The following is a 26,958-nucleotide window of genomic DNA, read 5'->3' as shown; positions in this document are numbered from 1 at the left end:
TTTTTTTTTTTTTAAAACTTGAGGATGTTCTCTTCTTTTTTAGTTTGCTGACAGGTTTATTATAAATTTGTTATTTATTATGAGAGTGATAATTACGACAATTTATTATGAATTGGATTTTGTTAAGTGCTTTTTCTGTATCAACTATATGATTATATGATTTTTCTTCTTTAGCCTATTGATATGTGGATTACATTGACTTTCTAATATTGAACCAGTCTTGCATATCTGGAAATTCCATTTAGTCATGGTATGTAAATCCTGTTGATGCATTGCTTGATACGGTTTACTGCTATTTTGTTGAGAATTTTTGTATCAAATTTCATGAGAAATATTGATCTTTAGTTTTCTTTTTGTAGTGTCTTTGTCTGGTTTCCATATTAGGGTAATACTTATCATATAAAATAAGTTAGGAAGTGTTCTCTACTCTTCTGTTATCCATAAGAGATTGTTTGAACTTGGTGCTAATTCTTTTTTTAAAGGTTTGTTAGGATATTTCAATAAAATCATCTGGACCTGGATATTTCTTTTACAGGAGATTTTAAATTACAAATTAAATTTATTTAATGGCCATAGATATTTATATTATCTGTTTCATCTTGGTTGAGTGTTTGTAGTATGTGATTTTTGAGGAAATGATTCGTTTCCTCTAAGTTGTGAGCATACAGTTAGTAGTAGTATTTTCTTATTTTGCTTTTAATGGCTGCAGCATCTGTGGTGATATACCCTGTTTTATTATTGATACTGGTGATTTGTGTCTTCTTTCTTTTTATCTTTGTCCGTCTTGCTAGAGCTTTATAAATTTTATTGATTTTATTCAAAGAACCGGATTTTTGTTTTTTATTTTCTCTTTTGTATTCTTATTTTAAATCTCATTGATTTCTGCTCTGGTGTTTATTATTTCTTTTTTTTCCTGGGTGTTTAGGGTTATTTTACTGTTCTTTTCTGGTTTCTTGAGGTAAGAACTTAGTTTACTGATCTGAGATCTTTCCTCATTTGTAATGTAAGATTTTAGTGCTGTAAATTTCCCTTCCAGTGCTGTTTTAGATGTAGCCCATAATTTGGTATGTTGTATTTCCACTTTCATTCAGTTCTGTTTAAATTTTTTTTTTTCTTTGAGACTTTCTCTATGACCCATGCATTATTTAGAAGTTTAAAAAAATTTTCCAAGTGTTTGGACATTTTTCTGTCTGTATGTTATTAATTTCTATTTTTATTCCATTATTGTCAGAGAACATCTGTAAAATTTAATTTCTTTTACATATTGTTGAGGTTTGTTTTATGACCCAGGATATGGTCTTAGTAAATATTCCATGTATGCATGGAAAGAATGTGTATTCTTCTGTTGTTGCATGCAGTATTCTATAAATGTTAATTAGATCCTGTTGGTTGGTGGTGGTGTTCAGTTCTTCTCTACCTTTGCTGATTTTCTATCAATTGCTGAGAATGGGGTATTAATGCCCCAGTTATAATTGGGATTTGTCCATTTCTCCTTTCAGTCGTATCAATTCTGTTTCATGTGAATAGAAGCTCTACTGTTTGGTTTCTATAGACAACTTATAATTGGGTCATGCTTCTCCATTCACTTTGCCAATTTCTACCCTTTACTTGGTATATTTAGACTACTTACATGAAAGTAATTATAGGTATGTTAGGCTTAAATCTGCCATCCTATTTTGTATTTTCTCTGTTTCTTCTGTTTCCCATTCATCTGTTTCTCTTTTATTACCTTCCTATGAGTTACTTGAGCACTTTTTTTGAATTCTATTTTTAATTATTTATAAGATTTTTGTGGTGCATCTCTTTGAATAGTTTATTTAGTGGTTTCTCTGGGCATTACAATATACATACATAACATATCACAGTCTACTGGTATCATTTTACCACTTTGAGTAAAGTGTAGAAATCTTATTTCCATTTATGTCCTTTTATTATCTTCACTATTTAAAATGAATTGTCTGAGGTATTTCCTCTGCATACACTGAGAACCACATCAGACAGCATCATAATTTTTTGTTTCAACCATCAAATATGATTTTTAAAAATCATGAGGAGAAGTATGGTCTAATATATAGCCCTGTATTTTACCCATTCTTCTTTCCTTTTTCTTGTTCTTCCTTTTGGAAGTGCCAAGCCTTCTCCTACTATCGTTAACATTCTATTTGAAGAACTTCCTTTAGCCATTCTTTAAATGTAGGTTTACTAGCAATAACTTCTATTAGTTTTCCTTCATCTGAGAATCTCTATTTCCCATACATTGCTAAAGGATGCATTCATGGTTGACAATTCATTTCTTTCAGCACACAAAAAATATTGTGCTACTTCTAGCTGATCTCCATGGTGTCAGATGAAAAATCTGCTGACATTCCAAATTGGTATAACTTTATAGGTAATGTGTCATTTCTCTCTGGCTGCTTTCAAAATTTTTTCTTTTTCTTCAGACTTTTAATTTTCTTTATGTCTAGATTTTTCAGATTTTTGCCTATGTGTCTTGGTATGGATTTCTTTGAATGTACCATGTTTGGGATTTGCTCAACTTCTTGGATCTGTAGGTTTATGCCTTTCCCCAAATTTGAGAGATTTTCAGCTACCATTATTTCTTTGATTATTTTTTCAGCTTCACACTTTTTCTGGGACTTCAATGATATAAGTATTATGTGTTTTTTTTTTTCTTTTTTATTGACCCACCCGTCTCATAGGCTCTGTTTATTTGTTGTTGTTTTTGTTGATGATTTTTGCTGTTTTTCAGATTGGGCAATTTCTATTGTTCAATCATTTAGTTCTATCTATCAGTCACTGAAAGAATCAGTGATTCTTTCCTTTGTCATATTTATTACACTATTGAGCCAATGTGGTGAGGTTTAAAAAAATTTTTTTGTGTTTTGAAATTATACAATTTCCATTTGGTTCTTTTATATATCTTCTATTTTGTGACATTTAAAAAAAGTTTTATATGTAATTACTCATTAAAGCATTTTTGTGATGGCTGCTTTAAAATCCTTATTGAATAATTCCGACATTTGTGTCATCTCAATGATTTTAGGTTTAGGCTTCTTACATAAACTATTTAGATTTATTAGATAGATTCTGGCTCATTTTGTGGGCTATGGTTCCAATCACAATTTAATTTTCAGAGCCCTGACCATGCTATTCTAGTCTGCTTTGTTCCCTGTGTTATTGGTGTTCTTGCCCCCTGCTGGTGCTGCCTGCAGGGGCAGAGGACACTGCTCTACATTGCTCAGTGCTACTAAGTAGAGGGTGGGAGACCTCAAACCCACAGGGCAGAGACCACTTCCCTGGGCCTCACCAGTAGCCCAGTGCTGGGGGTGTGGGGAGAGGGGCTCCCACTTGATCTCCACTAGTGTTACAGTAGGAGAGAAGTACACCTACTAAGCCATCTTCTGCCACTTGGTGAGGGGTTGGGAGATGGAAGGCCTGGGAACCCTAAAATTTGTGTGCAGCCTTTTTTCTTCACTGCGCTCTTTTATGGAATTGAAATTTTATTTCTCTCTGGAGCCATATTTTCACTGTGAGTTAGACAATAGAGCTGTCAAATTTCTAAAACCTGCTTCCCTAAAATCTCCACCCAGACTAACCATAGTTTACTCCAGGTAAGCTCATTCTTATTCACCTGAAGCTTTTTTTTTTTTTTTTTGAATTTTCATTCTCTCATCTCAAGCAACTCTTGCTCATTGGTCAACCCCAAACCAGAGTATATATTTCCTTGACAGTTTATTCTAACCACTAAGAGATGAAATGATCAACGTAAGGGTGAAGAATTTATCAGATCCTCTGCTTTGTATAGAGTGAGTTAGACAAAGCTCACAGATTTGAAATTCCCAGTTTCTATAATACCTTGCCTCTATGCCAGGCGATAGCTCTGCATTAAATAGCATTCTGGGCTTGAACTACTCCCATCACACTACCATGTCTGTTTTTCCTTTCATCATCCTTACTCAAATGCATTGCACCATGGTCCTACCATGTAATTTGAAAATATCTGTATCTTCCGTGCTGGCCTTCACCTCCACCTCTGACCTCTACGGTACCTGTGTCTCTGAAGCATAATTTATCTTTCTATTCCCATCACATGCTATGTTTCATAATGTTTGGTTGCTGTCTATGAGATTGCATTCACCATCCACCATCTTCTATTAAATGTGAGGCTTCCTCTGTATGTTACCCATCCTCACCATCATGACTATATGGACACCTGAGGTCCTAAGTTGCATTCCTGATGCTCTCCCAACACTTCAAAATGTTCAACTCTGTACACGTTCAGCACCCAAACCACTCATTCATCCATTCATCTAGCCCATCACCATCTTTCCAGCACACCATGTTGGTGCTGGAACGCAGCCTAAGAAACTTCCAGGCCATATGGAGGAGACTGAAACATATATACAGTTCAGGTGCTCAGGTCCACAGTGGATAAACACACAGTGATGTGGGGAAGCAGAGCGAAGTCCCACGCAGCCGAGGGGAGTCTGAGAATCTATCTTGGAGCAGGAAAAGATCTACTGTGCTTCCAAAGGATGAGTAAGAGTCAGTTATGCAGAAAGAAGGAAGGGAGGTTGGGTATTCAGAGGAGATATTCTGCCTGAACTCACAAGGGTGTAACCACAGTGGTCTGGCCTGACCATTGGTCAGTGTCAGCGGGGAGGTGAGGTATGGAAGTGTGGCCATAGGAGAGCTGGCTGGAGGCCAGGCTGCATGAACCAGCAGGGGAGCTGTTTGTCCTGAGGGCAGTGAGCTGAAGGCTGAAGGCAAGGGAGTGACTGGAGCAGGTTGTGTGTTGGAGAACTCACTCAGGCTGCTGTGTGGGCCTAGACTCCAGGGGTACGTGGGGGTGGGGGGAACGCCCTGTGCTAGACTGAGCATAACCACGTGTCTTTAAGGAATACGAGGCAACTGTTAAAGAGAACAGTTAAATCTCTCTCTACTGAGAAAACTAGAGGGAAGTCCATGGAAAAATCCTTCACTGCAGAAAGCACATGTGCTCTAATTGATATGTACTGTAATATGTAATTGTAACATGGTATCATTAGAGTAAAATTAAAAGAAAAAAAAAAACAAGTCTATCTAGGAGGATATGAGTTTGTAAGTTTCTGAGAGGAAGGGGAGATGGAAGGAAGGCCACACCCCAGAATGCTAACAAAGCTTACCTCAGCGGGTTAGGACCTCAGGGGATTAATTATAAGATTATTAATCCTTGAAATACTCTCCATATTGTTTGATAAATTATATTAAGCACGTTTTACCTTTGTAATTAAGAAGAAAACAAAGGCCTGGACGTGATTTCCAGATGTCGTCTTATAACCTAACAGGTTTTTCAACTGTTCCAAACCCCGCTCATTGTTTATAAAACAGGAGCAATCATCCTCCTCCCAGAATTTTGAAATTGAAATATGTTAATTCATCAATTTCTCTGCTGTACATCTATTGAGTGACCCCTGTGGCAGGTTCCGTGCTGGGGCTTCGACGGTGAGCAAGGCTGACTGCGGACTGCTCTCTTCCAGCTAAGGATGTGTGCACGGGGGGTTTTTTGCCCAGCCACACAAATGAGGGGCTGACAATGGCACTTCTTGCCTTGTGGCAAGAAGGAGGATCAAGGGGAAGATTTGGGGGTCATGGGCCTTTGTGTCTTTCCCCTCGTGGGACCTCATGGGCAGCCCCCTGCCCATACAGAGGGGATTCGGGCACAGGCTGGGGGCCCCTGCTCTCTGCCCTCTGCAGCAGCTGCCGTCTGCCTGGGTTGTGTTTCAGATCCAAAGCCCAAGAAGAGAAATGGGATAAACTGCTTCATGGTCCTGCTGGTCATCTACCTGATTCTACTCACCGCAGGTGCTGGGCTACTGGTGGTGCAAGGTAAAGCATCCGGGTCCTGTCTGGTCCCTCCTGGGGTGACATTGTGGCCCGGCCCGACACAAGGCTCAGGTTCACAGGAGAGCCCTTGGGGCCACTGCTGCCTATCTGCTGGGAGAGAGTTCTCAGTCCCTGGGTGGTCTGAATGGTGGGGGGAGAAGAGGGGGAAGCAGGAAGGGGAGTGCGTGTTGCATGCATGTCTGTGTGTGTGAGAGAGAGAGCAAGAGGGAGGGAGGGAGGGAGAGAGAGAGGGACCACATGTGTGAGGCTGTGTGTGTCTGAAGCAGTGAAAGATGCAGTGATCTCACAAGGAAGTGCCTTGTGCATCTCGCATCAGGGATTCTCTGCCTCTGAATGGGAGGTAGCTTTGTTGATCAGAGTGTTTCATTTTAACATGATTTGACTTTCAAAGTGCTCCCAATCCAAATGGTTAGGTCATGAACCAATTCCATCAGCAGATAGTGAAGTCACTCAAGAATGCCGTGTGGCCAGTTGTCATAAGCACACGTCACACGCATATGAAAGTCACACATGATTAGGCCAGATCAGCATATTAGTGGCCATGCTTTCATGTCCAAGCATGCACAAATCTCCTAACTGCATGCAGGTTGTTCGTGGACGCAGTGCTTACACAGGGTGGAGGTATGTTCTGTGGACGTGTAACGTCATATCTGAGTGTGGAGTGCACGTGTGCAAGATACAAAGTTCTGTGTGCTCACTCTAGGTCCTCACGGTACACTAAACACGTGCTTACCTATTCAGGACGCAGAGTTATGCACATATGACACAGAATGTCAGGGTTATGCTCAAGTGCCTCGGGCTTTAATGAAGTCCCTAAAAGGATGCTGCAGGCGTGGTGGTGGGGTGTCCAGTTCTGAATCTGCAGAAGCGGCTCCGGGCCCTGGAGATGCCTTACAACAATCAAACGCTGGCCTCCGAGCATTTCCTGCAGGCCCAGCTCGCCCGCGTCCGCACCAGGCAGGAGCACCTACTACGACGTGTGGACAACTTTACTCGGATCCCAGGTTGGCCCCTCCCCCCTGGGCTGGGACTCCCCAGAGAGGACGGGAAAGGGGGAGCGGCTTGTGTGCAGACCAAGGGGCCTTTGGACCTGAATTCCTTTCTCTGGCCTCGTATGAGAGCGTGGAGGCCAAGACAGGGGGTGAAGGCCGTATGGGGAGGGCATGAAGTTACAGGCACCCCGGGTGGCTGCAGACAGCTCTCCGGGAGACAGTGGGGTCAGGGACCTAGGAACCAAGGACGCTGTCCAAACGAGCGTGATCTCCAAGAGCCAAGGTCTGCAGCAACCAGCCGAAGGCCAGGTCTGAGTCACGGAGCCCTCAGACTGACCCGGAGTGTGCAGGACAGAGCCCAGGGCGATTTCCAGGACCACTCCCACGCAGCAAACTCGTACTGGTCTGTGGCTGGAGAGAGTAACAGTGGGCACCAAGCCAGTCTGGCCAGTGCCTGGACCTTCGAGGGGAGAGGACAGCGGGCCTGTCCTTATAGAGGAGAGAGCCCTGGCTCCTCCCACCGTGTGAGGACACAGCGAGAGGCTGCAGTCTGCAGCACAGAAGAAGACCTTCCCCAGAACCCGACCGGGCCGGCCCCTGATCTTGGGCTTCCAGCCTCCAGAAGTGGGAGAAGTGAATTTCTGATGTCTAAGCTCCTCCCACCCTGGTCTGTGGTGTGTTGTTATAGCAACCAGAATGGACCAACATAGACAAGGAGCCCTGTCCCGGCCACCTGAGTCTCTGGGAGGCTCTGATCCACAGAGCAGCCCTGGCAAGGGAGAGACCTGACGTAAGTGGCAGCGGTGATGGGTACCATTTATCAGACCGTGGGTGTGCTTTCCGTGCTGGTCTCCACGTGGCGGCCTCAGGACAGCCCTGTGTAACTGGTATAGGAGCCCCATTTCACTGATGAGAAAGCCGATGATCCACACAATGAGAGGGTGTGCCCAGGGTCACCCAGCTAATGCGGCAGTGCTGCCGCTCGAACTCAGGTCCGTCTGGCTCAGCCTCCCCCGGGAATCACCATCTGCACAGCTGTGTTTGCTTGTTGGGCCATGAGCTCCTTGTAGGAAGGAGCTCCGTCTTTCCTTGTCTTCCTTCCAAGCAGTTTGGCTGGTCCTCGGTGCTCAGTGACACTTGCTAAGTGAAGGATGGTGTGAGTGGCATTGTCACCCCACCTTGTTGGCTGGGGCATTGGCGCCTCTGCTCTTTCTCCTCAAGTCTTCCAAGTCCAAAGGGGCCCAAGGGTGTACCTCGCCTCCCCCGTCTGCCAGGGCCACCAGCGGAGAAGGCGGCCCCAGACGAGACGGAGCCGCAGAAACCTGCCTCTGTCTACCGGCCCCATAATCCTTTTCCTCCTCTCTGTCCAGGCTACGTTCTGAATTCCTTCTCCTTTCCAGGCCCCCCAGGACCCCGAGGCCCGCCAGGAATCAAGGGAGAGGCAGGTGAGCAGGGGCTGGGTATGTGCTCCAGCATGCACAGAAGGCTGTCTCGGAGCGGCTGCAGGGGACCGCAGGCACACACGCCATCCCCGGAGTCTGAACACCCAGTGGGGTCTGTACGTGAGGGAGGTCACCTGAAGTGAGACCCTAGCTGGGCCGGGTTACTGGGAAGTGCCTGCATCCCGGGGAAGACACCTAGGCGTGGCTGGAGGGGTGTGGACACTCCAAGCCCCTCCTTGGTGCTCAGAGTACAAGCCTGTGAGCATCTCTGGGGAGAGTCAAGCTCTTTGGTCCAGACTCCAGAGTCTGACACATCTGCCTTCACCATAGACTGGCTCTGTGACTTCGGGAGCATTCCCTTACCTTTTCTGAGTCTCAGTTTCTTTGTCTGTACAATGGGGATAAGAGTGCCTCAGAGGGTTACTAGGAGGTTAAAATAACGATTCAAAGCACATGATTGTCTCTCCCTTTTAGGTTGTGGCCTTAACCTGCCCAGCGGCCTTACAAATGGCCACGGCATAGCTGGGTCAGAGAACGCGAGGGCTTGGCTGCCCCCGGGGGGAGGGGGGGGGAACTCCATCGCTGTTACGGTCCACTCTGCTCTTCACTTAGGCTCTCAAACCTCCAATGCCCGGAGGGGTTGAGGCTGCTGAGGGGTAAAGATACAAAGACAAACGTTACTAGAGAAAAAAGCAGAATGAGAGGATTTGCAAGAAAGGGGGAAATAAACAAACCAAGAGCCTCTCAGCCTCCAGGCCACTGAGACAGAATGAAAAACACCACCGATTACAGAAGGGAAACTTGATAAAGGGAAACTCTTTTTCGAGTAACTAGTTTTTGGAAGGACTTTAAGAGAAGGGGGAATCCCAAACAGCCTAGTGTCCTAGGTCACCGGCAGGGTTTTTCCGGGGAGCTTTGCAGGGGTAGGATGAGTAGGAGGAGAGTTTAGGGACACACACAGGCACTCGAACACACACGTGTGCACGCACATTTATGCAACACAGTCACCCATGCACCAGCATACTCGTGCACGGGCTCACATGTGCACATACACTCACATGCATACCTGCCCACACCCGCACTCACACGCACTCCCCAACCAGCCACAGACCCACTCACACATGCTCACTCAACCTTCAGAGCCAGAGTGGGGCAGGGTCACTCAGAGGGTGTTGCGTCACCAGGCATCCCAGGGGCACAGCTGTGGTCCCTTTTGTCCAGGTGAGCAAAGGACAGGAATGGGAAAGCCAAGAGCAAAGTGAAAGGGGGAAGAATTTCCTGCCAGGTACAACTTGTGGCAAGCGGGGACGCAGGCAGTGCTGGGAGCTCAGAGGAGAAGAAGGTGAGGGGCCGAAATGGGGCCTGAGGTGGGCCTGGGGATGGAGGGGAGACCACTGGCATGGAGGGCAAAGGGTCTGATTTCAGAAGGAGGACTTTAAGCATCCAGAATCTTCCCTTGATGGCCAGCGCTCTCTCTAGAGTAGTGCGTCTCAAGGTCACGGTCAAGGTCAAGGTCATGGATAAGAAGCATTTGAGGTGCTTGTTTAAAAGGCAGGTCTGTGTTTTAGAGATCGTGGAGGATTCTGACCCTGGACATGTAGGGGACAGGCTCTGAGAAGCACGGCCCGAGTGCTCTGGCTGTGACTGAGCACCTCGCACTCCTGGTCTCTGGGCCTCCCAAGGGACCGCCCTCAGGGTGGCTCTGGGTGCAGCAGGGGAATGAGGCTGTGGCGCTGGTAGGCTTGGTTGCCATCCCTGCTCTGGGCCTGGTCACCTGTGTAACTAGACACGTTCCTTGGCCTGTTGAGGTTTAACTTCTTCCTTTCAGCAAAGAATGGCAATTCCATTAAAATAATAATAATTAAATTATACATGCTTTGCAGGACAGCTATCAGGGTTGGAGATCACGTGTTCAAACTCTGCTACATGGTAGGTAGTGTTAGTAATCCTGTAAAGTAGAAAGGGAAGGGCTTCAGTTCCAAGATCACACAGATCTGGGTTCTAATACGGCTCTAGCTGTGTAACCTCTCCGAGCCTCAATTTACTCACCTACAAAAGGGGGATAATAATAGCAACCTTCAATGAGGATTGATTACAACAGGAATATAAGACAGAAGGTTGTGTTACTGTACCTGGCGTGTAGGAAGTATTTACATGAGAAGAAACTGAGGGTGCTTGCTGCCATCAGGAAGAAGGAGCCCTTACAGGGATGTGTCAGCCATCCTCAAATATTAGAAAGGTTCCTGTGGAAGAGAAAATAGACTTGCTCTCAGCAGTACCCCGCAGAAGAATGGAGGCCAACGGGCAAAGGTTTCTGGAGAACCAATTGTGCTGATGTAAGGGAGGAACAAAGTGTTAAGACTTGGGCTGCCGCACGATGAAACGGGCAGATGTGGGGGTGGGGAAGAGGGGCTGCAGAATTTTCCTCGGTGGGACTGAAGGGGGAATCCTTGCACCAGGCAGGTGGTTGGAGAGTTGACCTCTGAGGGTGATTCCAGAGGTGGCCCTCCGCATTTCCCTATGGTCCAGACTTTCTCAAGGTGACCCTGCCAGCCCCAGAGAGGGGATGCCAGCCAGACTTTGGCCTGCGGAGTCTGAGCTACACTGCTTCCCATCCCACTCTCACCCACTGCCACGCCCAGACTCGGGCCTGGAAGCAATGTGACTGGCGAGGGGAAATGATCAGTTTCACTTCTTCAGAAATCAGGACTCTGACCTACCCCTCCTCTTCCCAAATTTCTTTTCCCAAGATCACCAGATGTCTCTTACCCACTGCTTGCCCAATCCACTGCCAGCGGACGGGGCTAGCGGACCAAGTGGGACCCGCCCCAGCGGTATTGAGGTTTTCTGCTCTTTGTCCCAGCAGATGGGTAAAGCCACAGATGAGGTTCCAGGGGACACATCTATTTCCCTCACTCCATCTTTAGCTGTGATGATGGGCGGGTTCTGAAGTCAGATGCAGCTGTGATTCCTCAGGCGCCGCTAGACTCTGGTGCTTTCACCCGTACTACTTTGCTTCCCAAGGTTGTAACCTTTGATGGAGACACGGAAGTCATAGCAATACAGACTCAGGCCCAGACCTCATACAGGGAATCCCCTGGCGGTCCAGTGGTTAGGACTCCGTGCTCTCACTGCAGAGGGCCTGCGTTCAGTCCCTGGTCGGGGAACTAAGATCTCGCAAGCCGTGTGGGGCAGCCAAAAAAAAAAAAAAAGAAAAAGAAAGAAAGAAACCTCATAAAGCCACACAATTGTCTTAGCATGATGGCCCTGGCTGGCCCAGAGCAATAGGGCACCAGCAAATTCCTCCAGGGAAATAATTCCTAGCCTCGTTTAAGAAGTGCTATTTGGCCCTTCCACTCACGTGGATGCTCTGAATGACCAGAAACTCGTTTGCTGTTTGCACCTGAGTCTGTCGTAAGGGACTTCAATTGTAAACATGTTCTTTATGGCTCTTCTGTCTTCCATCAAGGAATAATTATTCTTCAAGTATCCAAACCGTCTCAAAGAAGCTAATTCCCAAGCCTTGCACCTAATGTCACTCAGACCTTAGACCCAGAGAGTTCTGTATGACAATTGCTTCTTTCCCTCCACTCCAGACCACTTTGTCTACTTTTCCTAAATCACTAGAGAGGAGGCTGGCCCCCTTCTGAGTCCTCTCCAGCTCTGAAATCATGAAAATAATGGAATGGAGCCCTTTAACCAAATTCCATCCCAACAAGCTGGTCCCAGCCCCTGAGGGAGTTGCTTGGGGTGGAACTCTGCTGATGGTGGGACCTGACCGGCTTCCTAAGCCAGTGGGTCCCGATGGGCAGGCCCTGTGCGGGGAGGCTGGCAGGTTTGGGCAGGGGTTGCCGAGCCCTGCCTGGGGAGGACCCTCCCTCGATTGCTATGCGCTGAGCAGTGGCAGAAAGGAGAGGGAGACACGGAGGACCAGGAAAGGACAGACTGGGGCGAGCCTGGAATGCTGATGACAAGTGGGAACTCTGAAACCCTTGGCCACCAGGAAAGCCAGGCTCTGAACCGCTAGGGGGATAAGTGCTGCTGCAATGTTTTCCTCTCCATCAGTGCCTCAAAGCTTCTGTTCTCAGCACTTGGGATCTGCCTTCTGGAATATTCAGATTTCAGTTTGGGAAGTTTGAAAAAATAATTCCCCAAATTCACACACTGAAATAAACCAGGCAGTGCTGGATGAGCCTGGGCTGTGGTCCCTCCTCCAGGGACCAGGTCACTAACCGGGGCCCTGAGAGCCCAGCTTCTGGGACCTTCCGCTGCCCATCAGCCAGGCCAGGTCACCTCATCCATTTTTCATGAGTTTATGTCTGGTCTCTGGGCAAGGTGGTGTGCTCCTTGAGGGCGGCCATTGTATCTTCCACCTCTGGGCACCAAGTAGGAGTTCAAGGAGTCTGAGTTTGGCATTTGGGCGGGACAGGATGTGTCAGAGATGGACGTGGCAGCCGGGTTTGCCCTCCTCCCATGTCTGACTACAGTCCCTTGGTCTTTCAGGAAGAAAGGGGGACGTGGGCATGAAAGGAGACATGGGGGTCATGGGACCCCCTGGAGCCCGGGGGTCTAAAGGTGACTCAGGGATGCCCGGTTCCCCAGGTAGGAGTCTGCACAGTCAGGTCTGTTGTCTTATGGGTATTCCCTTGTTTGTCCGGCAGGCTGAGTTAGAGGGAAAAAAAATCTCTAAAAGTCCTCTGTATTTTAGGTGTGGCTGGAATTCCTGGACTCAAAGGAGATCAAGGTAAGAGTTATGGGAATCGGCATCATTCCAGCTACCGCTGTCCCTGGGCAAAGTCAAGTTCAGGACCTGACTCTACTATGTCTTATTTCATTGTAGTGTTAACCCAGAGCCTCTGGGGTTTTGTAAGACCTGGCCTGTCCTAAGAGGAACAGAGCAGCTTTGGAGGGCAGGCCTAACTGATATTCTGTTTTAGAGCTTCATTCCACCCTGCCACCCAGGGGTATGAGGCAGGTTGCTCACACCCAGAGTTCCTAGTAAGTCCGTAAACCTCAAACTCTGCAGCAGTGAATGGAAAAAATTAATAAATTGCTGAGTCTGTAATTTTCCTCCCACTAACAGGGCTAGTTCAAGGCTTCTAGAGTTTAAGCTGCCCAGGGAACATATAAGGTGTTAAGAGATGCATGTGCCACTGCAGAGAAGAGGTGTGTTGAAGGGGTAGTTAGCCAGGCCCTCTGCCAACCACTCCCAGCCTTTCATTCATGACTTCACTTTCAGGACAACCTGGAGCGAAGGGTCTTCCGGGCTTTCCAGGAGCTGTGGGATCCCCGGGTGCCAAGGGTGAGCCTGGCAGCGCTGGTCCCACTGGGCCAATAGGTGAGGTCCTGGGTCCTGTGGAGGGAGTGGGGAGTGATGTCTGAAGGTCCACCCAGCCCAGACCTTACACCCTCCATGGCATCTGTTGTCCAGGACCATCAGGGAGGCCCGGAAGTCCAGGAGCCGAAGGTGTGAAAGGAAGCAAGGGGGACACAGGTAACAGAGGGCATGGGCAGGCGGGCAGGTGGAGTTGCTGGGGGTCCAGGAAGGACAGAGAGGAGGACTACCTCCCAGCAGGCCCACCAGAAGCAGGCAGAGGGTCTCCTGTGTTCTGTCCCCTGACGCACCTGGATTAAAAAGGGCACTTTCCTCTGCCAGAACCCTTTGAGTCCAAGGCCCTGGGGCTGTTTTCCTCTGCCCAGAGTCCCTGAGAGGCTTTGAATGCCATGACCAAACCTCCACTGTCCAAGAGGAGAGCAGGGGGCACCTCGGCCGCACTCTCTCCTGGCCTACATTCCAGCCGTGCTCGTAGCGCCCTCTCTCTCCCACTGACCTGCGGTGGGGCCCCAAGGGTCAGGGCTCTGGAGTTAGACAACAGCTGTCGAGAAACCCTTCTTGCACATTCTCCCAGGGGGGCTCAGGCTGAGAGGAATGACCCACAGTTACCCAACTCACAGAGACTAGTTCATAAGCCATCGTGCCAACCTAGTCAAGGTTATAAACTGCTAACGCCAATTTAGTCTAGGTTATAAACCATCATACCAGTGTGGTCTACTTTATAAAGAACTGTGCTTTTTCTAGTCGCTAAGTAAGTCCAGGCACCTACGATGGTCTAGAAAGTCCGGTCCACTGTGTTAGGTGCTGGACCCCCATGATTCATAAGACCTGGTTCCTGCCTTCAGACGTGCAGGCTTGTGCAGGAGAGAGGTAGATGGCCTGTTGCCATGTGGTGTCAGGCACACTGTGCTGTGGGTTTTGCATGGAGAAGTGCCACATGCCATTTAGAAAGCCAGGTGCAGGCCAGGAGGTATTGTGGCCAGTGCAGGGTTGTGAGAAAGGGCTGTGTATCTTCCAAGGATGTCTGTGGACAGTCACTGCCAGGGCAGGAGGTCATACTGGAGTTAGACACCCCGGATGCCTTCACCCCAGAACCTACATGTTAGAAACCTACACCAGGGGCAAGCCCTCTAAGTTTTCATTGAACAAGTGGTCAACGGATTGATTTTTTTAAACAAATGCGACTTGACCCAAATCCTTCAAGTTCACAGTGGCCCCTGGTGGGGTTAGCAAAAGGTAGGCAGTGCAGGAGTGATGGAAGAGCTGGAGCTGAGTCTTGGAGGATGAGTAGAGCTTAGCCATGTGGGGAGAGGAAGGCGAGTCCAGAGAGAGGGAACCGAGCAGGCAAAGTCTTGGAGGGTGAGGGAGGGCTCTGTAGGTGGGTGTCCCTGGAGTCCAGGTCTAGGATGTGCTAGAGGCTCAGGAGCTCTGGCCAGAGAGCTGGGCCATGCCACCTCCTGAGCCTTGGACTCTGGACCTTCGACCTTTGGAGTTTCCCTGACGGTTGTCAGGAGCCCTGGCACAGGCAACTCCTATAACCATGTCCTTCCAAACCATCCAACCTCGGAGCTGATTTCCTTTTCACAGATGGTGGGTCAGTGCAGGCAGGGACTCTGCTACCTGATGCCATATAAATGCCACCCGAAGGCCACCAGCGAGTCTCGCCTTCCAGAAAGGTTCCATCTGGGTGTGGTGGTCAGGTGACCCCGATTAATTGGCTGCCTCTTTCTGATTTTATACTTCCATCTTCCCTGCCTCCAGATCTTAGGGTGCCTGGCTCTGAGGCCTGAGGCTGTCTTACCACTGAGTTTTCTGCTTGGCTTCATGGAGATGTTGGCTCTTCTCCCTCAGTTATAAACTGGGAGCCCAGCCACCCAACCCCACCACTGCCAGACTAGTGATTCTTGACTAAGCAAGAGTATGGGTGACAAAACATGATTTTACCCACAAGGGGCACTGCACCCACTCCCCAGGCCCCTAAGCCTGTGTCTCCCACTGAAGGTGGAGAATCTTGCCTGCACTCTGCATCCTGGGAGGGTTTGCATAATAAGAGCAGCTCCTCACAACGAGCATTTTCATGACAGCGGAATGGAAAAAACAATCTTGTTAGTGTTGCTTCACAGTAAGAGATGCAGCCAGGGTTGGAATCCAGGCCTGACTGACGCAAAGCTTGGGGCCTCATCCATCATACTCTGTGATGCTGCCTTCCTCTGCGGGCAGCCTGAGCCCTCCCCCACCCCCATCAGGGCACTCCGATGAGCGCACCTTCTCCCTGTACCCAAGTCCCGGAAGGATCAGGGCAGAAGCTGCAGCAGCTTCTTCCACTCTTAGAAGGAAACATGGAGCTCTCAGGCCCTGTTATGGCTCTTTGTTATTTACCTAAGATCCTACAGACACTTTTGGCCGACTGTCTGGGAATCACTTTAACTCCATTATAGAGTCCCTGCATATTTGGTGAGCACGTTTATGGGAACCTCCATCAATCAGGCCTAGTGGTAAATACCAACCAGGCAAATTCTAAGGGTTATTCCTTAATTCCGGCTGCCCAAGTAAACATGGTGAATTACATTTTCAATTTGGGGCGTGTGATGATTACAACAAATTCCAAATTGCATACGTTTCCCGCTCAAACCCAAACATTTGTCTTGATCAAGTAGCTGATGGTCTACATAGACATCTCAGGAGGGAATTCCCTTAGGACCAGAAACCAGCTAGTTGTAGCCAGGGCTGTATTTCATCCTGAAGTCATAGGTTAATGAACTTTTGGAAAGGTCAGATTCTGAAGTGGGAGAAGGAAGAAGTGGGTGGTGAGTGGGAGCCAGACCATCTCATCATGGTAGACAATGCATACTTGTCAATGTCAGGATGTTGGTATTCCCCAAACTAGAGGTACTGACGTGTTGGTTCACTTTTGATTATATCAAGCCAGTTTTTCAAACTGATGTGTTTCCCATTTTGTAAATAAAATCATTAATCTCACAGGAGAATATCTAGCAGTATGGGATGAAAACAGAGAAATTCTGGCACCTTGGCTCAGCCTAGGTAACAGCTAGATCTCGTTATTGTGCATTAATTACCAAAAGTAAGAGGTCTGTTTAGTACTAATGAATCCTCCAAGCCAGGCACTGTGTTTGGGCCTTTCCTCCCGTGATCTTAGTTCATCCACACAGCTGAGTTTCATCATCCCTACCTTACAACTGAGGAAGCAAAGGCTCCCAGAAGGTAAAACCTTTCCTCAGGGTCTCTCAGTTAATATACACTGAGTCCAGGAGTTAATTCCAAAGTCTGATTCCAAAATTGTGCTTTTCTAAATTTTGTTGTGTAGAATAACATAGAGTATAGGACTCAGAGAAATCAGAATTGCCCGCACCTCTCACCCCACAGTAGGTGGGTAAATCCTAGCTTAGTCACCAAATCTTCCTGCTGTTGTGAACGCTCACTAACCACACTCCAACCCATTCCGGTGGAACGTTTCCCCACGTTCACACCCCTTGAGAAAGATTAAAGATAAAGATGGCGAAGAGGAGACTCCTTCCATTCTGTTGGGAAGATAGACTGCATAGTCTATTTAAGTAGAACATTATCACCGAGAAGAACTTTCTGTAATGGTAGTTTCCTTCACCATTCATAAAACAGGGTTTTATCAAACCCCCAAAACTTAGTTTTTTCTAACCTTTGATCTTTCAGACGATTGCAAAATCATTTGACTTTGCGGAAAAAAATTGCAAAAAAAAAAAAAATCCACAACAAAACGAATTTTAGCTCTAAATCCTTTGGCCATTTTGAAAAGGAAAGTTTGTTTGGAAATAAGGAAGGGCTCACTTCAACTTGTGATCGTGGCATTCCTCTTTCTACCACCTCACCTCATGAAATGAAGTTAGACGCAGCCAAAACATTGAAGCCCCAAAATACCAATCTGATCAAAATTTCTGCATCTCAACAATCTTCATGTCTAAAATATAACAAGAATCTGAATTTTCTATGCCCTTTTATGTTTCTCTTGAGGCAAAGCCAAAGTGCAAATAACTTGAAATCTAGTTTCTCATCTGTATTTTAAGACGTGTTTTACTTTAAAGATAAGTAACAAAGAATAATCCATAATAGCAATTAAGCCCTATATCATGAATGTAATTTCTCAGTTGATTTCATTCCCCATGTCTAAGTATTGACTCAGTCTAAGAATTTATTAAATTCTACCAACTCATAATACTAAATTGTCACTTAGAGTTTTCCTCTAAGTTTCTTAGAGACATCTGAAGAAGTTTACATGCGTCCCAATTTTGGGTCCCCTACCTACCATCTTACTTCTTGTTATACAGCTCAATTTGTTAGGTGTTAAATTAACCCACAATTTGCCAGGCTGCACTTAGCCTGTAAGTTGGGATGGTATTTAAGGAAGTTTCCTAATGTGCTGGAAATTTCTACATTAAATCAGAGTCAGGAGGCCTGTGCATCAGCTTGGACTTGCCAACTAGCTAGGTGATGATGGGTTGGTACATGACCTCCGGAGCCTTGGTTTCCTCCTCTGTGGAGTGTGGGGAGAGTTCTAGAATAATGCTCAGGTCCCTGCCAATTTGCCAGCACTCTGGGTTTGAAACAATTTTCCCTTCAAGCAGGGACATTCTAAGATTTTAGGCAGAGCACCAGCTGAACACAAAACAATAGGAAGGCATGTGCTTTCTAACTAAACTATTTTCTTGGGGGAAAATTGTTTCTATAAAGAAGCACCTTGCAAATAAATATTTTGAGCCTTTTCAGCGTGATGAGTCTGTGACCCCCAGGGAACCCCAGTTTGCTTGTGGTTAAGGGGGACAAACCCAGCATTCATTCCCTTCCAGTGTAGGTTTACAACGTGCACTTCTGAATTCTATTTTTCAGCCATTTCCCCTTCTCCCTAATCCAATCAGGGTGCCGCCTTGATTTATAGTGAAGTCATTACTGGTCCCTGGGACCATGCATAGCCACTCCGTGAGCCTCTCTCAGAGTCTAGTCCTGGAGAGGAATCACACCCAAAAAAAATCACACAAAACTCAATTCCAGTTTCCTTCCCTTGAAGAGGGGAGTTTTGAAGACATAAACCTACACCTATTATACACATCTGAGAGGGCATTTTATCAAGGGCCAGTGGGTTACGGGAGAGCTCAGACAGGGGAGGGGCCGTGAGTTCCTCAGAGACAGGAGGGCTGCTTGGAGGACGCGGGCTGTGAGCTGGTCCCCGAAGATTGAGTGAGATGTGTTTCGGGCAGTGGTTACTCAAACCATGGTCCCTGGGCCAGCAGCGTCAGAAATACCCAGAAACTTGTTAAAAATGCAGCGTCTCAGATTCCCAGCCCAGATGCCATGAATCAGGAACCCCGGGAAGGGGGGGCACTTAGCAAGTTGTTTTTAACAAACCCTGTGCAGGTGATTCTGACGCTCACTCTAGTTTGACGACTTACTTAGGAGTAAGGGATGGCCTAAGGCCACTGGGAGTCTTCGGAACCAGGTGGAGAGCCCACCTGAAACTCCAGGAAGGAGTGAGTGGGCATGCTGGTGGGACACAGGCACCCACAGTGCCCAGTGGGGGGCCAACCCTGGGTCCTAACCCTGACGTCACCACTCCCTCCCTGTGTGACCTGGGACAAATCGCCTAGCGTCTCTGAGTGTGGACTTCCTCCTCAGTAAAGAGGGAAATGGCATGACCTCGCTGGGAAGCTGAGAGACGTATGTGAAGCTCCTGGCGTGGTGCCCAGTGCAGTCCCGGCAGCAGCGGATGTTGAGTCCCCAAGAGGTGTGGGGCTGGGAGGGAGGGTGTGAGAAACGAGGTGGAAGGGTCAGGCCTCGGGGACCATGGACCTAGTGAACAGGGGCTCCCCTAGGACTCCTGTCTGTATAGGACATTTGTTGCTCGGTGCTCTGGAGACTTCTTCGGTGGCGGGGAGGCAATAAGGGGAGATCACGGTGCCAGGTGTCCCTCAACCTTGCATCTAGGGACAGGCTCTTAAGGTAGAGATCTGTGCAATACGGCACCCTTTAGGATGTGACAGAGAGGGTCAAGAGTCTAGATATGAACCGTTTTTCTATTTAATAACCAAAGACATGTTTCTGAATGTGGTTTCTCCTCCCTCATCTTGACACCTGCAATTCAGGTGCAGGTAAGCAGAGAGGACACATCTACTGCCCGTGCTGGACCACCTGAGGTCAACGGCAAACGTCTGGGGGGGCTCGCTGGGCAGCAAGCCTGGAGCTCCTGCGGGGGCTGCAGCCCCAGTGTCCCAGGCGCTCTCCGCCGGAGGAGAGACAGACACGTGCCGACAGGGTCCCGGGGTCCTCGTGGCACCGCTCGTCAGCCACGAGGTTTAGGACTTGACACAGACAACTTCATCTCAGTCTGACAACCGCCCCGAGGCAGCCGGAGGCTCAGAGGAGAAAGGTGGGGCTAAGGGAGAGGGAACCTGGCTCCAGGTCACAGAGGCAGACGCAAGCCCAGGCTCTCTGACTCTGGCCCCCGTGCTGCCCTGGGAGGAAGTGCGTCAGCCACGGGCGAGGCCAGAGAAGGCTTCAGAGTCGGCAACATCTAGCATCTTAGCAGCTTTCACAGCCTTGATCCCGTTCCCCAGGGGACCAAAGCGGCGAGGCTTTCCAAATGGAGGGACCGGAGTGGGCACAGCCGGCGTGGGGTGAGCTGGGGCCTGTCTGCCAGGGCCAACCTCGAAGGTCCCTCCAGCTTTTAGAAGACGCTCTCTGGGCCTCAATCTGGGCCTCATCTCAAACACGAGGGGCAGAACTAGTTGCCCTCTCAGATCTTTCCAGGGCTTCCCGCCTCCCTTGGTGCCCAGGCTTGCAGCAGCAGCTCCTAGCTCCTCGGCCCTTGGACCCTCCTCCCCAGGCAGCGCCTGGCCTCAGACGAGCCCTCTGAAAGGCTGCCAGGAGCCAGGACTCCTTGCTCATTATTCCAAGAAGGGATCCTGAAGAGGCCTACCAGGCCCCTCGCCTGCCCTCCACTGACCAGCATACAGTAGGTGCTCAGGAAAGCCAGGAACTGAAGTGGAAGGCAGGAACTTCCCCCAGGCAATTGGCAACGAGGGTAACTGAGTTCCTTGTGGTCTCTAGTGATCATCAAATGGGTGGGTTCTTGGTTGAGACTGAGCTGCCGTGGTGGGAGGGATACCAGTCAAGAGCCTGGTGGGAGTACATTCCCACTGTTACCCTCTAGTAACTGTTACTTCATGGTCAATAATGAGCTTTAATTTCCCCAAGTTTGTGTAACTGTCTTGGAGAGTCCTGTTTCTCTGAAATAAAATCAATATTTGCACTTAAAATTGAGAGACCATGGAGTTGCTAAACCAATAAATTATTATCCCACAATAAATTATGACCCAGCATGGTGCTGGGGATAGTGGGTCTTCCATGTAAGTTAGTGAATAAAGAGATGAATGGGAGGAAAGAAGAAGGAAAGGAAGGGAGGAAGGAAGCAACTTTCACATTAGAACTACAAATAGGATCATCCCCAATGATTGCAGTGGTTATTTTTCCATTTTCTGGACGTGAGACCCTTTAGCTATATAAGCGTTTAGCTACACTGGGGGCCACAATGAAATAAACCAATAGACACTATGGAATATCTACTGAGGGTGAGGGCCCCCCAAAGCTCCTAGTGGCCACTGAGTCTCCTCCACAGTCTTCTAGAAATAAAAATAACTTTATTTTCAAAATATCTCTCAATTCTTTTTCAATAAAATGAACAGAAAGGAATGGGATTGAATTTAGACACCAAGTCAGATTATTTCTGGACAAGGAAGGCCAGCCACTGAGTCCGGGGTCTGTCCATCTAACCTAGACTTTCACCCAATACATTTCTATTTCACCCCAACACACGTCCCCATTTATCTGCAGTCTGTCTACTTTTATGCTCTGCTAAAGAGGCTTTAAACAATCGTGGAGAACCAATGTACCTTTCCTTCTGCATTAATCAGACAGAAGGTAGAGGTTGTCTAAGATTAAAAGCGTCTAATATCTAAGCTTTATTATCTTCTCCCCTTTTTTGTATTTTGATCTTAGGACTTCAAGGACAGAAAGGAACAAAAGGAGAATCAGGAGTTCCAGGTAAAGTGCCGGCTTCATTTTCATTTCTCACAGTGAGGACTGGAAGGGCTCGTGCTCCAAGGGTGGGTCTTGTCGACCCTGAAATCACGGCAGTAACCTCAGTAACCTTTCCCCAGAGTGTCTCCGCCTCCAGGGCTCTATCGCTCAAGCCTCAGACTCTTTGGGTGACAAACCTGGGGAAGGGGTGTAGAGAGAGGGGCGGGGGCTGAGGGGATGGAGGGTAAAGAAGGCCAGGAGAACTGCCCCTGGTGGTGGCTTCAGGCTGCGCAGCCGCCGAGGACCTGGGCGACCTTCCTCTCCAGTTCCCAGGTTGGTTGCATGGCCTCTATCTACAACCAACCTATCCTCTCTATCCTCACATCTGCTTCGGTCCATCTCCCCCTACCCTTTGGCCCTCAAGGCGCCCCCCTCCTCCTGCGGCTTCTCATGGGACTGTCATCACGGTCCTTGTTGGCCCCCGCCTTAGCTAGTGGTTGGCTACTGCGCCCTGCCCACGGCATTTCTAGTCTTCTCGCCAGCCCTACCCTGAGGAGCCCAAGCGACACTCCTCAGACACATCTCCTGAGCAGTCTTTCTTCCACCTGAGCTGGATATTCTATCCCTATTCTAACTTACTGAAGGAGAAATTGAATCCTAGAAATGTTCTAGCAAATTCTCCCAGAATGGCTAGAACGTCCACACAGTTATGCTGTCCAATGAGGACCAACAGCCTTGGAATACTGTCGGCGATTTTCACCCACTCGTCCTCAACCAGAGTTTACACAGCAGTCGGGGGATCAGGGCAGTGCCCTGCCCACACGGGCTGAACATTCGAGCAGCCCATTGATAGGGGCGAGGGGGAACCTGGTGGATTAGGACAACTCATGCACCAAACACCTTGGTCCCCCTGGGGAAGCAGAGCAGAGCATCTGATGGAGGTGGTCTCTCTGCTCCCCAGGCCCTGCAGGCCTGAAGGGAGAGAGGGGAAGCCCAGGCCTGGTGGGCCTCAACGGGGCACCTGGACCAGACGGCCGAAAGGGAGAGCCTGGAGCAAAAGGTAAGGCCTCGGTTTCTGATGTGAGGGTTCTAAGGAGAGGCCTGTCATAAGGTGCTGGGAGTTTTCAGAACCAGAAGGGTAGAGGTTTAGTGGTTCTGTGGACAAGCCCACAGACTTGCTGGGATCACCCTCAGCGCGGAGCTTACGGAGGTGAATAAGGCGTGGCCGGGCACTCCGAGTGGCAGGCAGGTGACCATGTGCTGGCATCGAGGTGAATAAGGCATGGCCGGGCACTCCGAGTGGCAGGCAGGTGACCATGTGCGGGCATCGAGGTGAATAAGGCGTGGCCGGGCACTCCGAGTGGCAGGCAGGTGACCATGTGCGGGCATCGAGGTGAATAAGGCGTGGCCGGGCACTCCGAGTGGCAGGCAGGTGACCATGTGCGGGCATCGAGGTGAATAAGGCGTGGCCGGGCACTCCGAGTGGCAGGCAGGTGACCATGTGCGGGCATCGAGGTGAATAAGGCGTGGCCGGGCACTCCGAGTGGCAGGCAGGTGACCATGTGCTGGCATCGAGGTGAATAAGGCGTGGCCGGGCACTCCGAGTGGCAGGCAGGTGACCATGTGCTGGCATCACGCCCAGTCAGGCCCTGGACCACACAGTCTCCATGACCGATGGCAGGAGAGACTTCCAACTCCATGTCTCCTGAATGTTCCTCTCTAATAGGGCTTAAGTCCTTCCTGCTGTGGCCCAGGCCCATTTCTCCTTGCTCACCCACGGGAGCCCATAGCACATCCAGCCCCCACGATGCCAGGTGGCTGGTGAAGCTGAAGGAGGGAGTCTGACCCTCACCCCTCCACCCTCCTCCCCACCCCTCCTCCCCACTGCTGGCAAAGGAGGGCAAGGGGGTCCTGGCTTGGTTTCCTTCAAACTGTGTGGTTTTTCTCCTCATGATAGGATCTTCTGGGCCGCAAGGAGCAAAGGGAGAAAAAGGTCAAAAAGGTAATTGCTATTTCTGTTCTCTTTAATGTGTGTTTCAGAGGTTACTCTGTACTTGAAAACTGTAGGTGTGCTAGGGGGCGAGGCCTTGGTTCTCAGAGAGATTCCTCATTTGGGGGCAAAGCTAAGGGCTTGCCCCTTGAATAAGGCTTGAATAAGCACAGAGCCACAGATAACACTTTCCTCCCTCCCTCCCTGCCTTCTTTCTTCCCCCTTTTTTATCGACAACACAAGGCAAAACATGGTGCGCTGGATTTGCAAGGCCAGCTGCAGAGGGACCTGCCCCATGGCCTCGCACCTGCAGGCCCAGGTGCACAGAGGCCGCTGGTTGTGCTGGTGACATAACGTGGGATCTTCCCAGCTGTGGTGGCAGCCAAGCAGGAGGCTTCTTTTCCCTAACTATAGGACTTCCAGAAATGAAAAGGCAGAGCCTGCATTCACACAAAGCCCTGGGCTGCTTCCCTCACCTCTCCCACGTGTGTTTTGTCATCCAGGCGAATCCATGGTATCCGTCCGGATTGCTGGCTCTAGGAACCGAGGCCGGGCTGAAATTTACTATAATGGTGCCTGGGGGACAATTTGCGATGACGACTGGGACGATTCAGATGCCACTGTCTTCTGCCGCATGCTGGGCTACTCTTCGGGAACTGCCATTTTCAATGTGGGAGGTGGTAAGTGAATCGATCCTCAGCCAGGAGCCTCTTTCCTTGAGGTGCTGATGTGGGCTTTCTCTCCCTGGTAGGGTGTTGGCAACCATTGGTTGCAAGTGACTCAGCTTGGTTGGGTTAAAAGAAAAGGATTGGTTCAAGCAACTGAAAAGTTCTGCAGCCCAGGGCCCCAGCTTACATCCTTCAGACTTGGCAGCCCCAGGAGAAGGAAGGCTCTCTTCCCCAAAGAGACAGCAAAGGCTTGGTTGAGTTGCTGTCTGTCCAGCCCGAAAGCCAGAATGCCACATGTCTGAGGGTGTTTGTGAGGGGCACGCTCTGGACAGCTGAGGGGCTGGAGCTGGGAGAACAGAGAAGGATGCAGGGCAGGCAAGCACAATGGTCATCCCAGCTCTCTGGAACCTGAAGGTCTAGGTCGCCCAAGCTTGATCATCTTCAAGGAGAAGGTGTGAAGGGAAGAGAAAACGAATCAGGGCAGGGACTTCCTAAAATCAGTTTTGGAAAGATGTCCTGGGGTGCTAGAGACTCAGCTATGTCTTGCAGCAAAAGGTTTAGACTTTCAGCAGAAGAGTTAAGCCCCAGGCCTGAGACCATTTCTGAGCTGATCTGGCAGGGACACTAGGCCCGTTTCTCCTGCTCCCACCCCAAATTGTTCTCTGCCCTTACCCCTCCCCCCAACCCCACCAAAATGCATACCTACTTTTTAACCTGAGTCCAGTTGGATTACAAAACTCCTTTAAAATACACGTTTTCCTCAAACAGATTAAGCCTATATGGATGGTCACACTGTAGTGTAAATTACCAAAATCAAATAATCCAGTAATTCCTCTGAGCTCCTGATCTGCAATCAATTATATCAGAAGGAAGGGGGTTTGAAGAAGGTGTGAATGCTTTAGAACACGTGAATGGCCTGTTTACAAAGTCATTTAAGGAAGAGACAAACCCTAGAGATCCCTAGGAGGAGATTTCAAATCATGCTTGGGTTACATATTAAATACTCGGATGAGACTTTTGTCAAAGGGTAGAAAGCAGAACAGAGGCAGAGCCGTCGTAAGAGAGCAGACCAGCCGTCAGCACGGTGGGCCTGGGCACACGTGGGAGAAATTGGCAGTCTAGCTCCCCGTGGAAGCCCCTGAGGACAGACGGGCCACACTGCTTGGACCCTAATCCCACGCTCCTCTCCCTCCTTGCTTTTCCTGTGTCCAGGCACTGGGACCATCTGGCTGGACAACGTTGCGTGTCGAGGGTCGGAATCGTCCCTGTGGAGCTGCAGCAAGAACAACTGGGGCTCTCACAATTGCAACCACAGTGAGGACGCGGGTGTGGACTGCAGCTGACCCCACCCACAGGCCGTTCGCGGCTCTGCCCCCAAGGTGTCCCCAGCCAAGACACTCAGCCCACGAAGGGAGGCCGTGCTCTCCGAGGGGCTTCCCGGGGTGGCTGACGGCCTCTGAAGCGGGCTTGCTAATAAAGCTCAACGCGCCCCCTGGCACCTCCCTGCGCTGCGGCTGAAATCACTAGCTCGTCCCTCCTGCCCCTTAAGGATACGCCCACTCCCTGCACACAGCCTTTCGCTGAGCCCTCAGACTCCCTGCAACCCCCATTCCCACGCACGGGGACAGTGGAGTCTCAGCTCGGAGCCGGGGAGGCCGAGGGCACGGGGGGGGGGCTGAAACGCAATGCCGAAAGTGAGGCTCACCTGTAGACAGAATTAGTCATGAGCAGCCTTTCAATCAATCCGATGTCGCATCTCCGCACAGCGGCGGGCGCTCCCTCCAGCGCCGCAGCGGCTCGGCAGCAAAGGAAGAGGCCGCCTGTAGTTGGCATCAGGTTGCATGGAAAATAGGAAAGGTACCATTAAGCATGAACATTGGTTCTCATTAGGATGTGAGCTCCAGAAATGCAGGAACTTTTGTCTGTTTTATTCACCCCTATAGGGGCTCAGTAAATATTTATGCAACGAACGACTGAATTAAACCAAGAAGGTAGAGCGGCTAACCCTCTCTGAGACATTTGGCCTCCCTCTCCCTTTGCAGTCTTCCCCTGGGATATATATTCCCAGGGGCTCTCTCGCTCTCTCCCTCCAGGTGCTGTAAATGGTTCAGGTAAACGTGAAATCAGGGAGAGTGGGATGCACGTGGTGCGACTCTGAGACATCACCATTCACACTTGACCTGTAAGGAGCTCAGCCTCAGGGCACTGGGAGACTGGCCCAGGGACACTTGTAAATGGTGGAGCCCAGGACGAGCAGTGGAAGGGCTGGGAGATGGAGTGGACACCTCAGGGCTTTCTGCCTCAAGGGCTCAACCAGCCACCCAGGACCCAATACGCACTTTCAGAGGCTGCAGCTGCATACTCAGCACCAAGGTCAGAGCTGCAGGGGGACAGGAGGGCTCTCTGGCCCTCGGCAGGGAGAGGGGCATGGGACGGGGGGTTGAAAGCTGGCTGTTTTCATTGGTCAGAAACCTCTCTAATGATGCAGGTTTTCCTGGCACTTCGAGACAGGGGAGTGGTAGGTCAGTCAGGGAGGAAAGAGGACATTTTAAGCCCTATCAGGGGTGCTGGGATATAATATTTT

General features: G+C 49.4%; 1 protein-coding gene across 2 annotated transcripts in view; it reads left to right on the top strand.

Annotated features, from left to right (window-relative positions):
• Positions 1–26,753, top strand: part of MARCO (macrophage receptor with collagenous structure) — a 33,376-nt gene extending 6,623 nt beyond the window's left edge. Inside the window, exons 2-13 of one of the 2 annotated variants that reach the window (XM_007169271.3) lie at positions 5,767–5,868; positions 6,738–6,890; positions 8,279–8,323; positions 12,824–12,922; positions 13,029–13,064; positions 13,560–13,658; positions 13,752–13,814; positions 21,696–21,740; positions 22,678–22,776; positions 23,674–23,718; positions 24,210–24,386; positions 25,587–26,753. In XM_007169271.3, coding sequence (XP_007169333.2) covers positions 5,767–5,868; positions 6,738–6,890; positions 8,279–8,323; positions 12,824–12,922; positions 13,029–13,064; positions 13,560–13,658; positions 13,752–13,814; positions 21,696–21,740; positions 22,678–22,776; positions 23,674–23,718; positions 24,210–24,386; positions 25,587–25,717 — 1,094 coding nt within the window. In that variant the 3' untranslated portion in view covers positions 25,718–26,753. The remainder of the gene's footprint in view (positions 1–5,766; positions 5,869–6,737; positions 6,891–8,278; positions 8,324–12,823; positions 12,923–13,028; positions 13,065–13,559; positions 13,659–13,751; positions 13,815–21,695; positions 21,741–22,677; positions 22,777–23,673; positions 23,719–24,209; positions 24,387–25,586) is intronic. The other variant, XM_007169272.3, reaches the window with a different exon arrangement.
• Positions 26,754–26,958: the final 205 nt, after the last annotated feature.

The sequence above is a fragment of the Balaenoptera acutorostrata genome, chromosome 8, assembly GCF_949987535.1.
Source record: "Balaenoptera acutorostrata chromosome 8, mBalAcu1.1, whole genome shotgun sequence".
Lineage (NCBI taxonomy): Eukaryota > Metazoa > Chordata > Mammalia > Artiodactyla > Balaenopteridae > Balaenoptera > Balaenoptera acutorostrata.
Note: the sequence above shows the minus strand (reverse complement) of the source record. Positions and strands in the feature narration are given on the sequence as shown.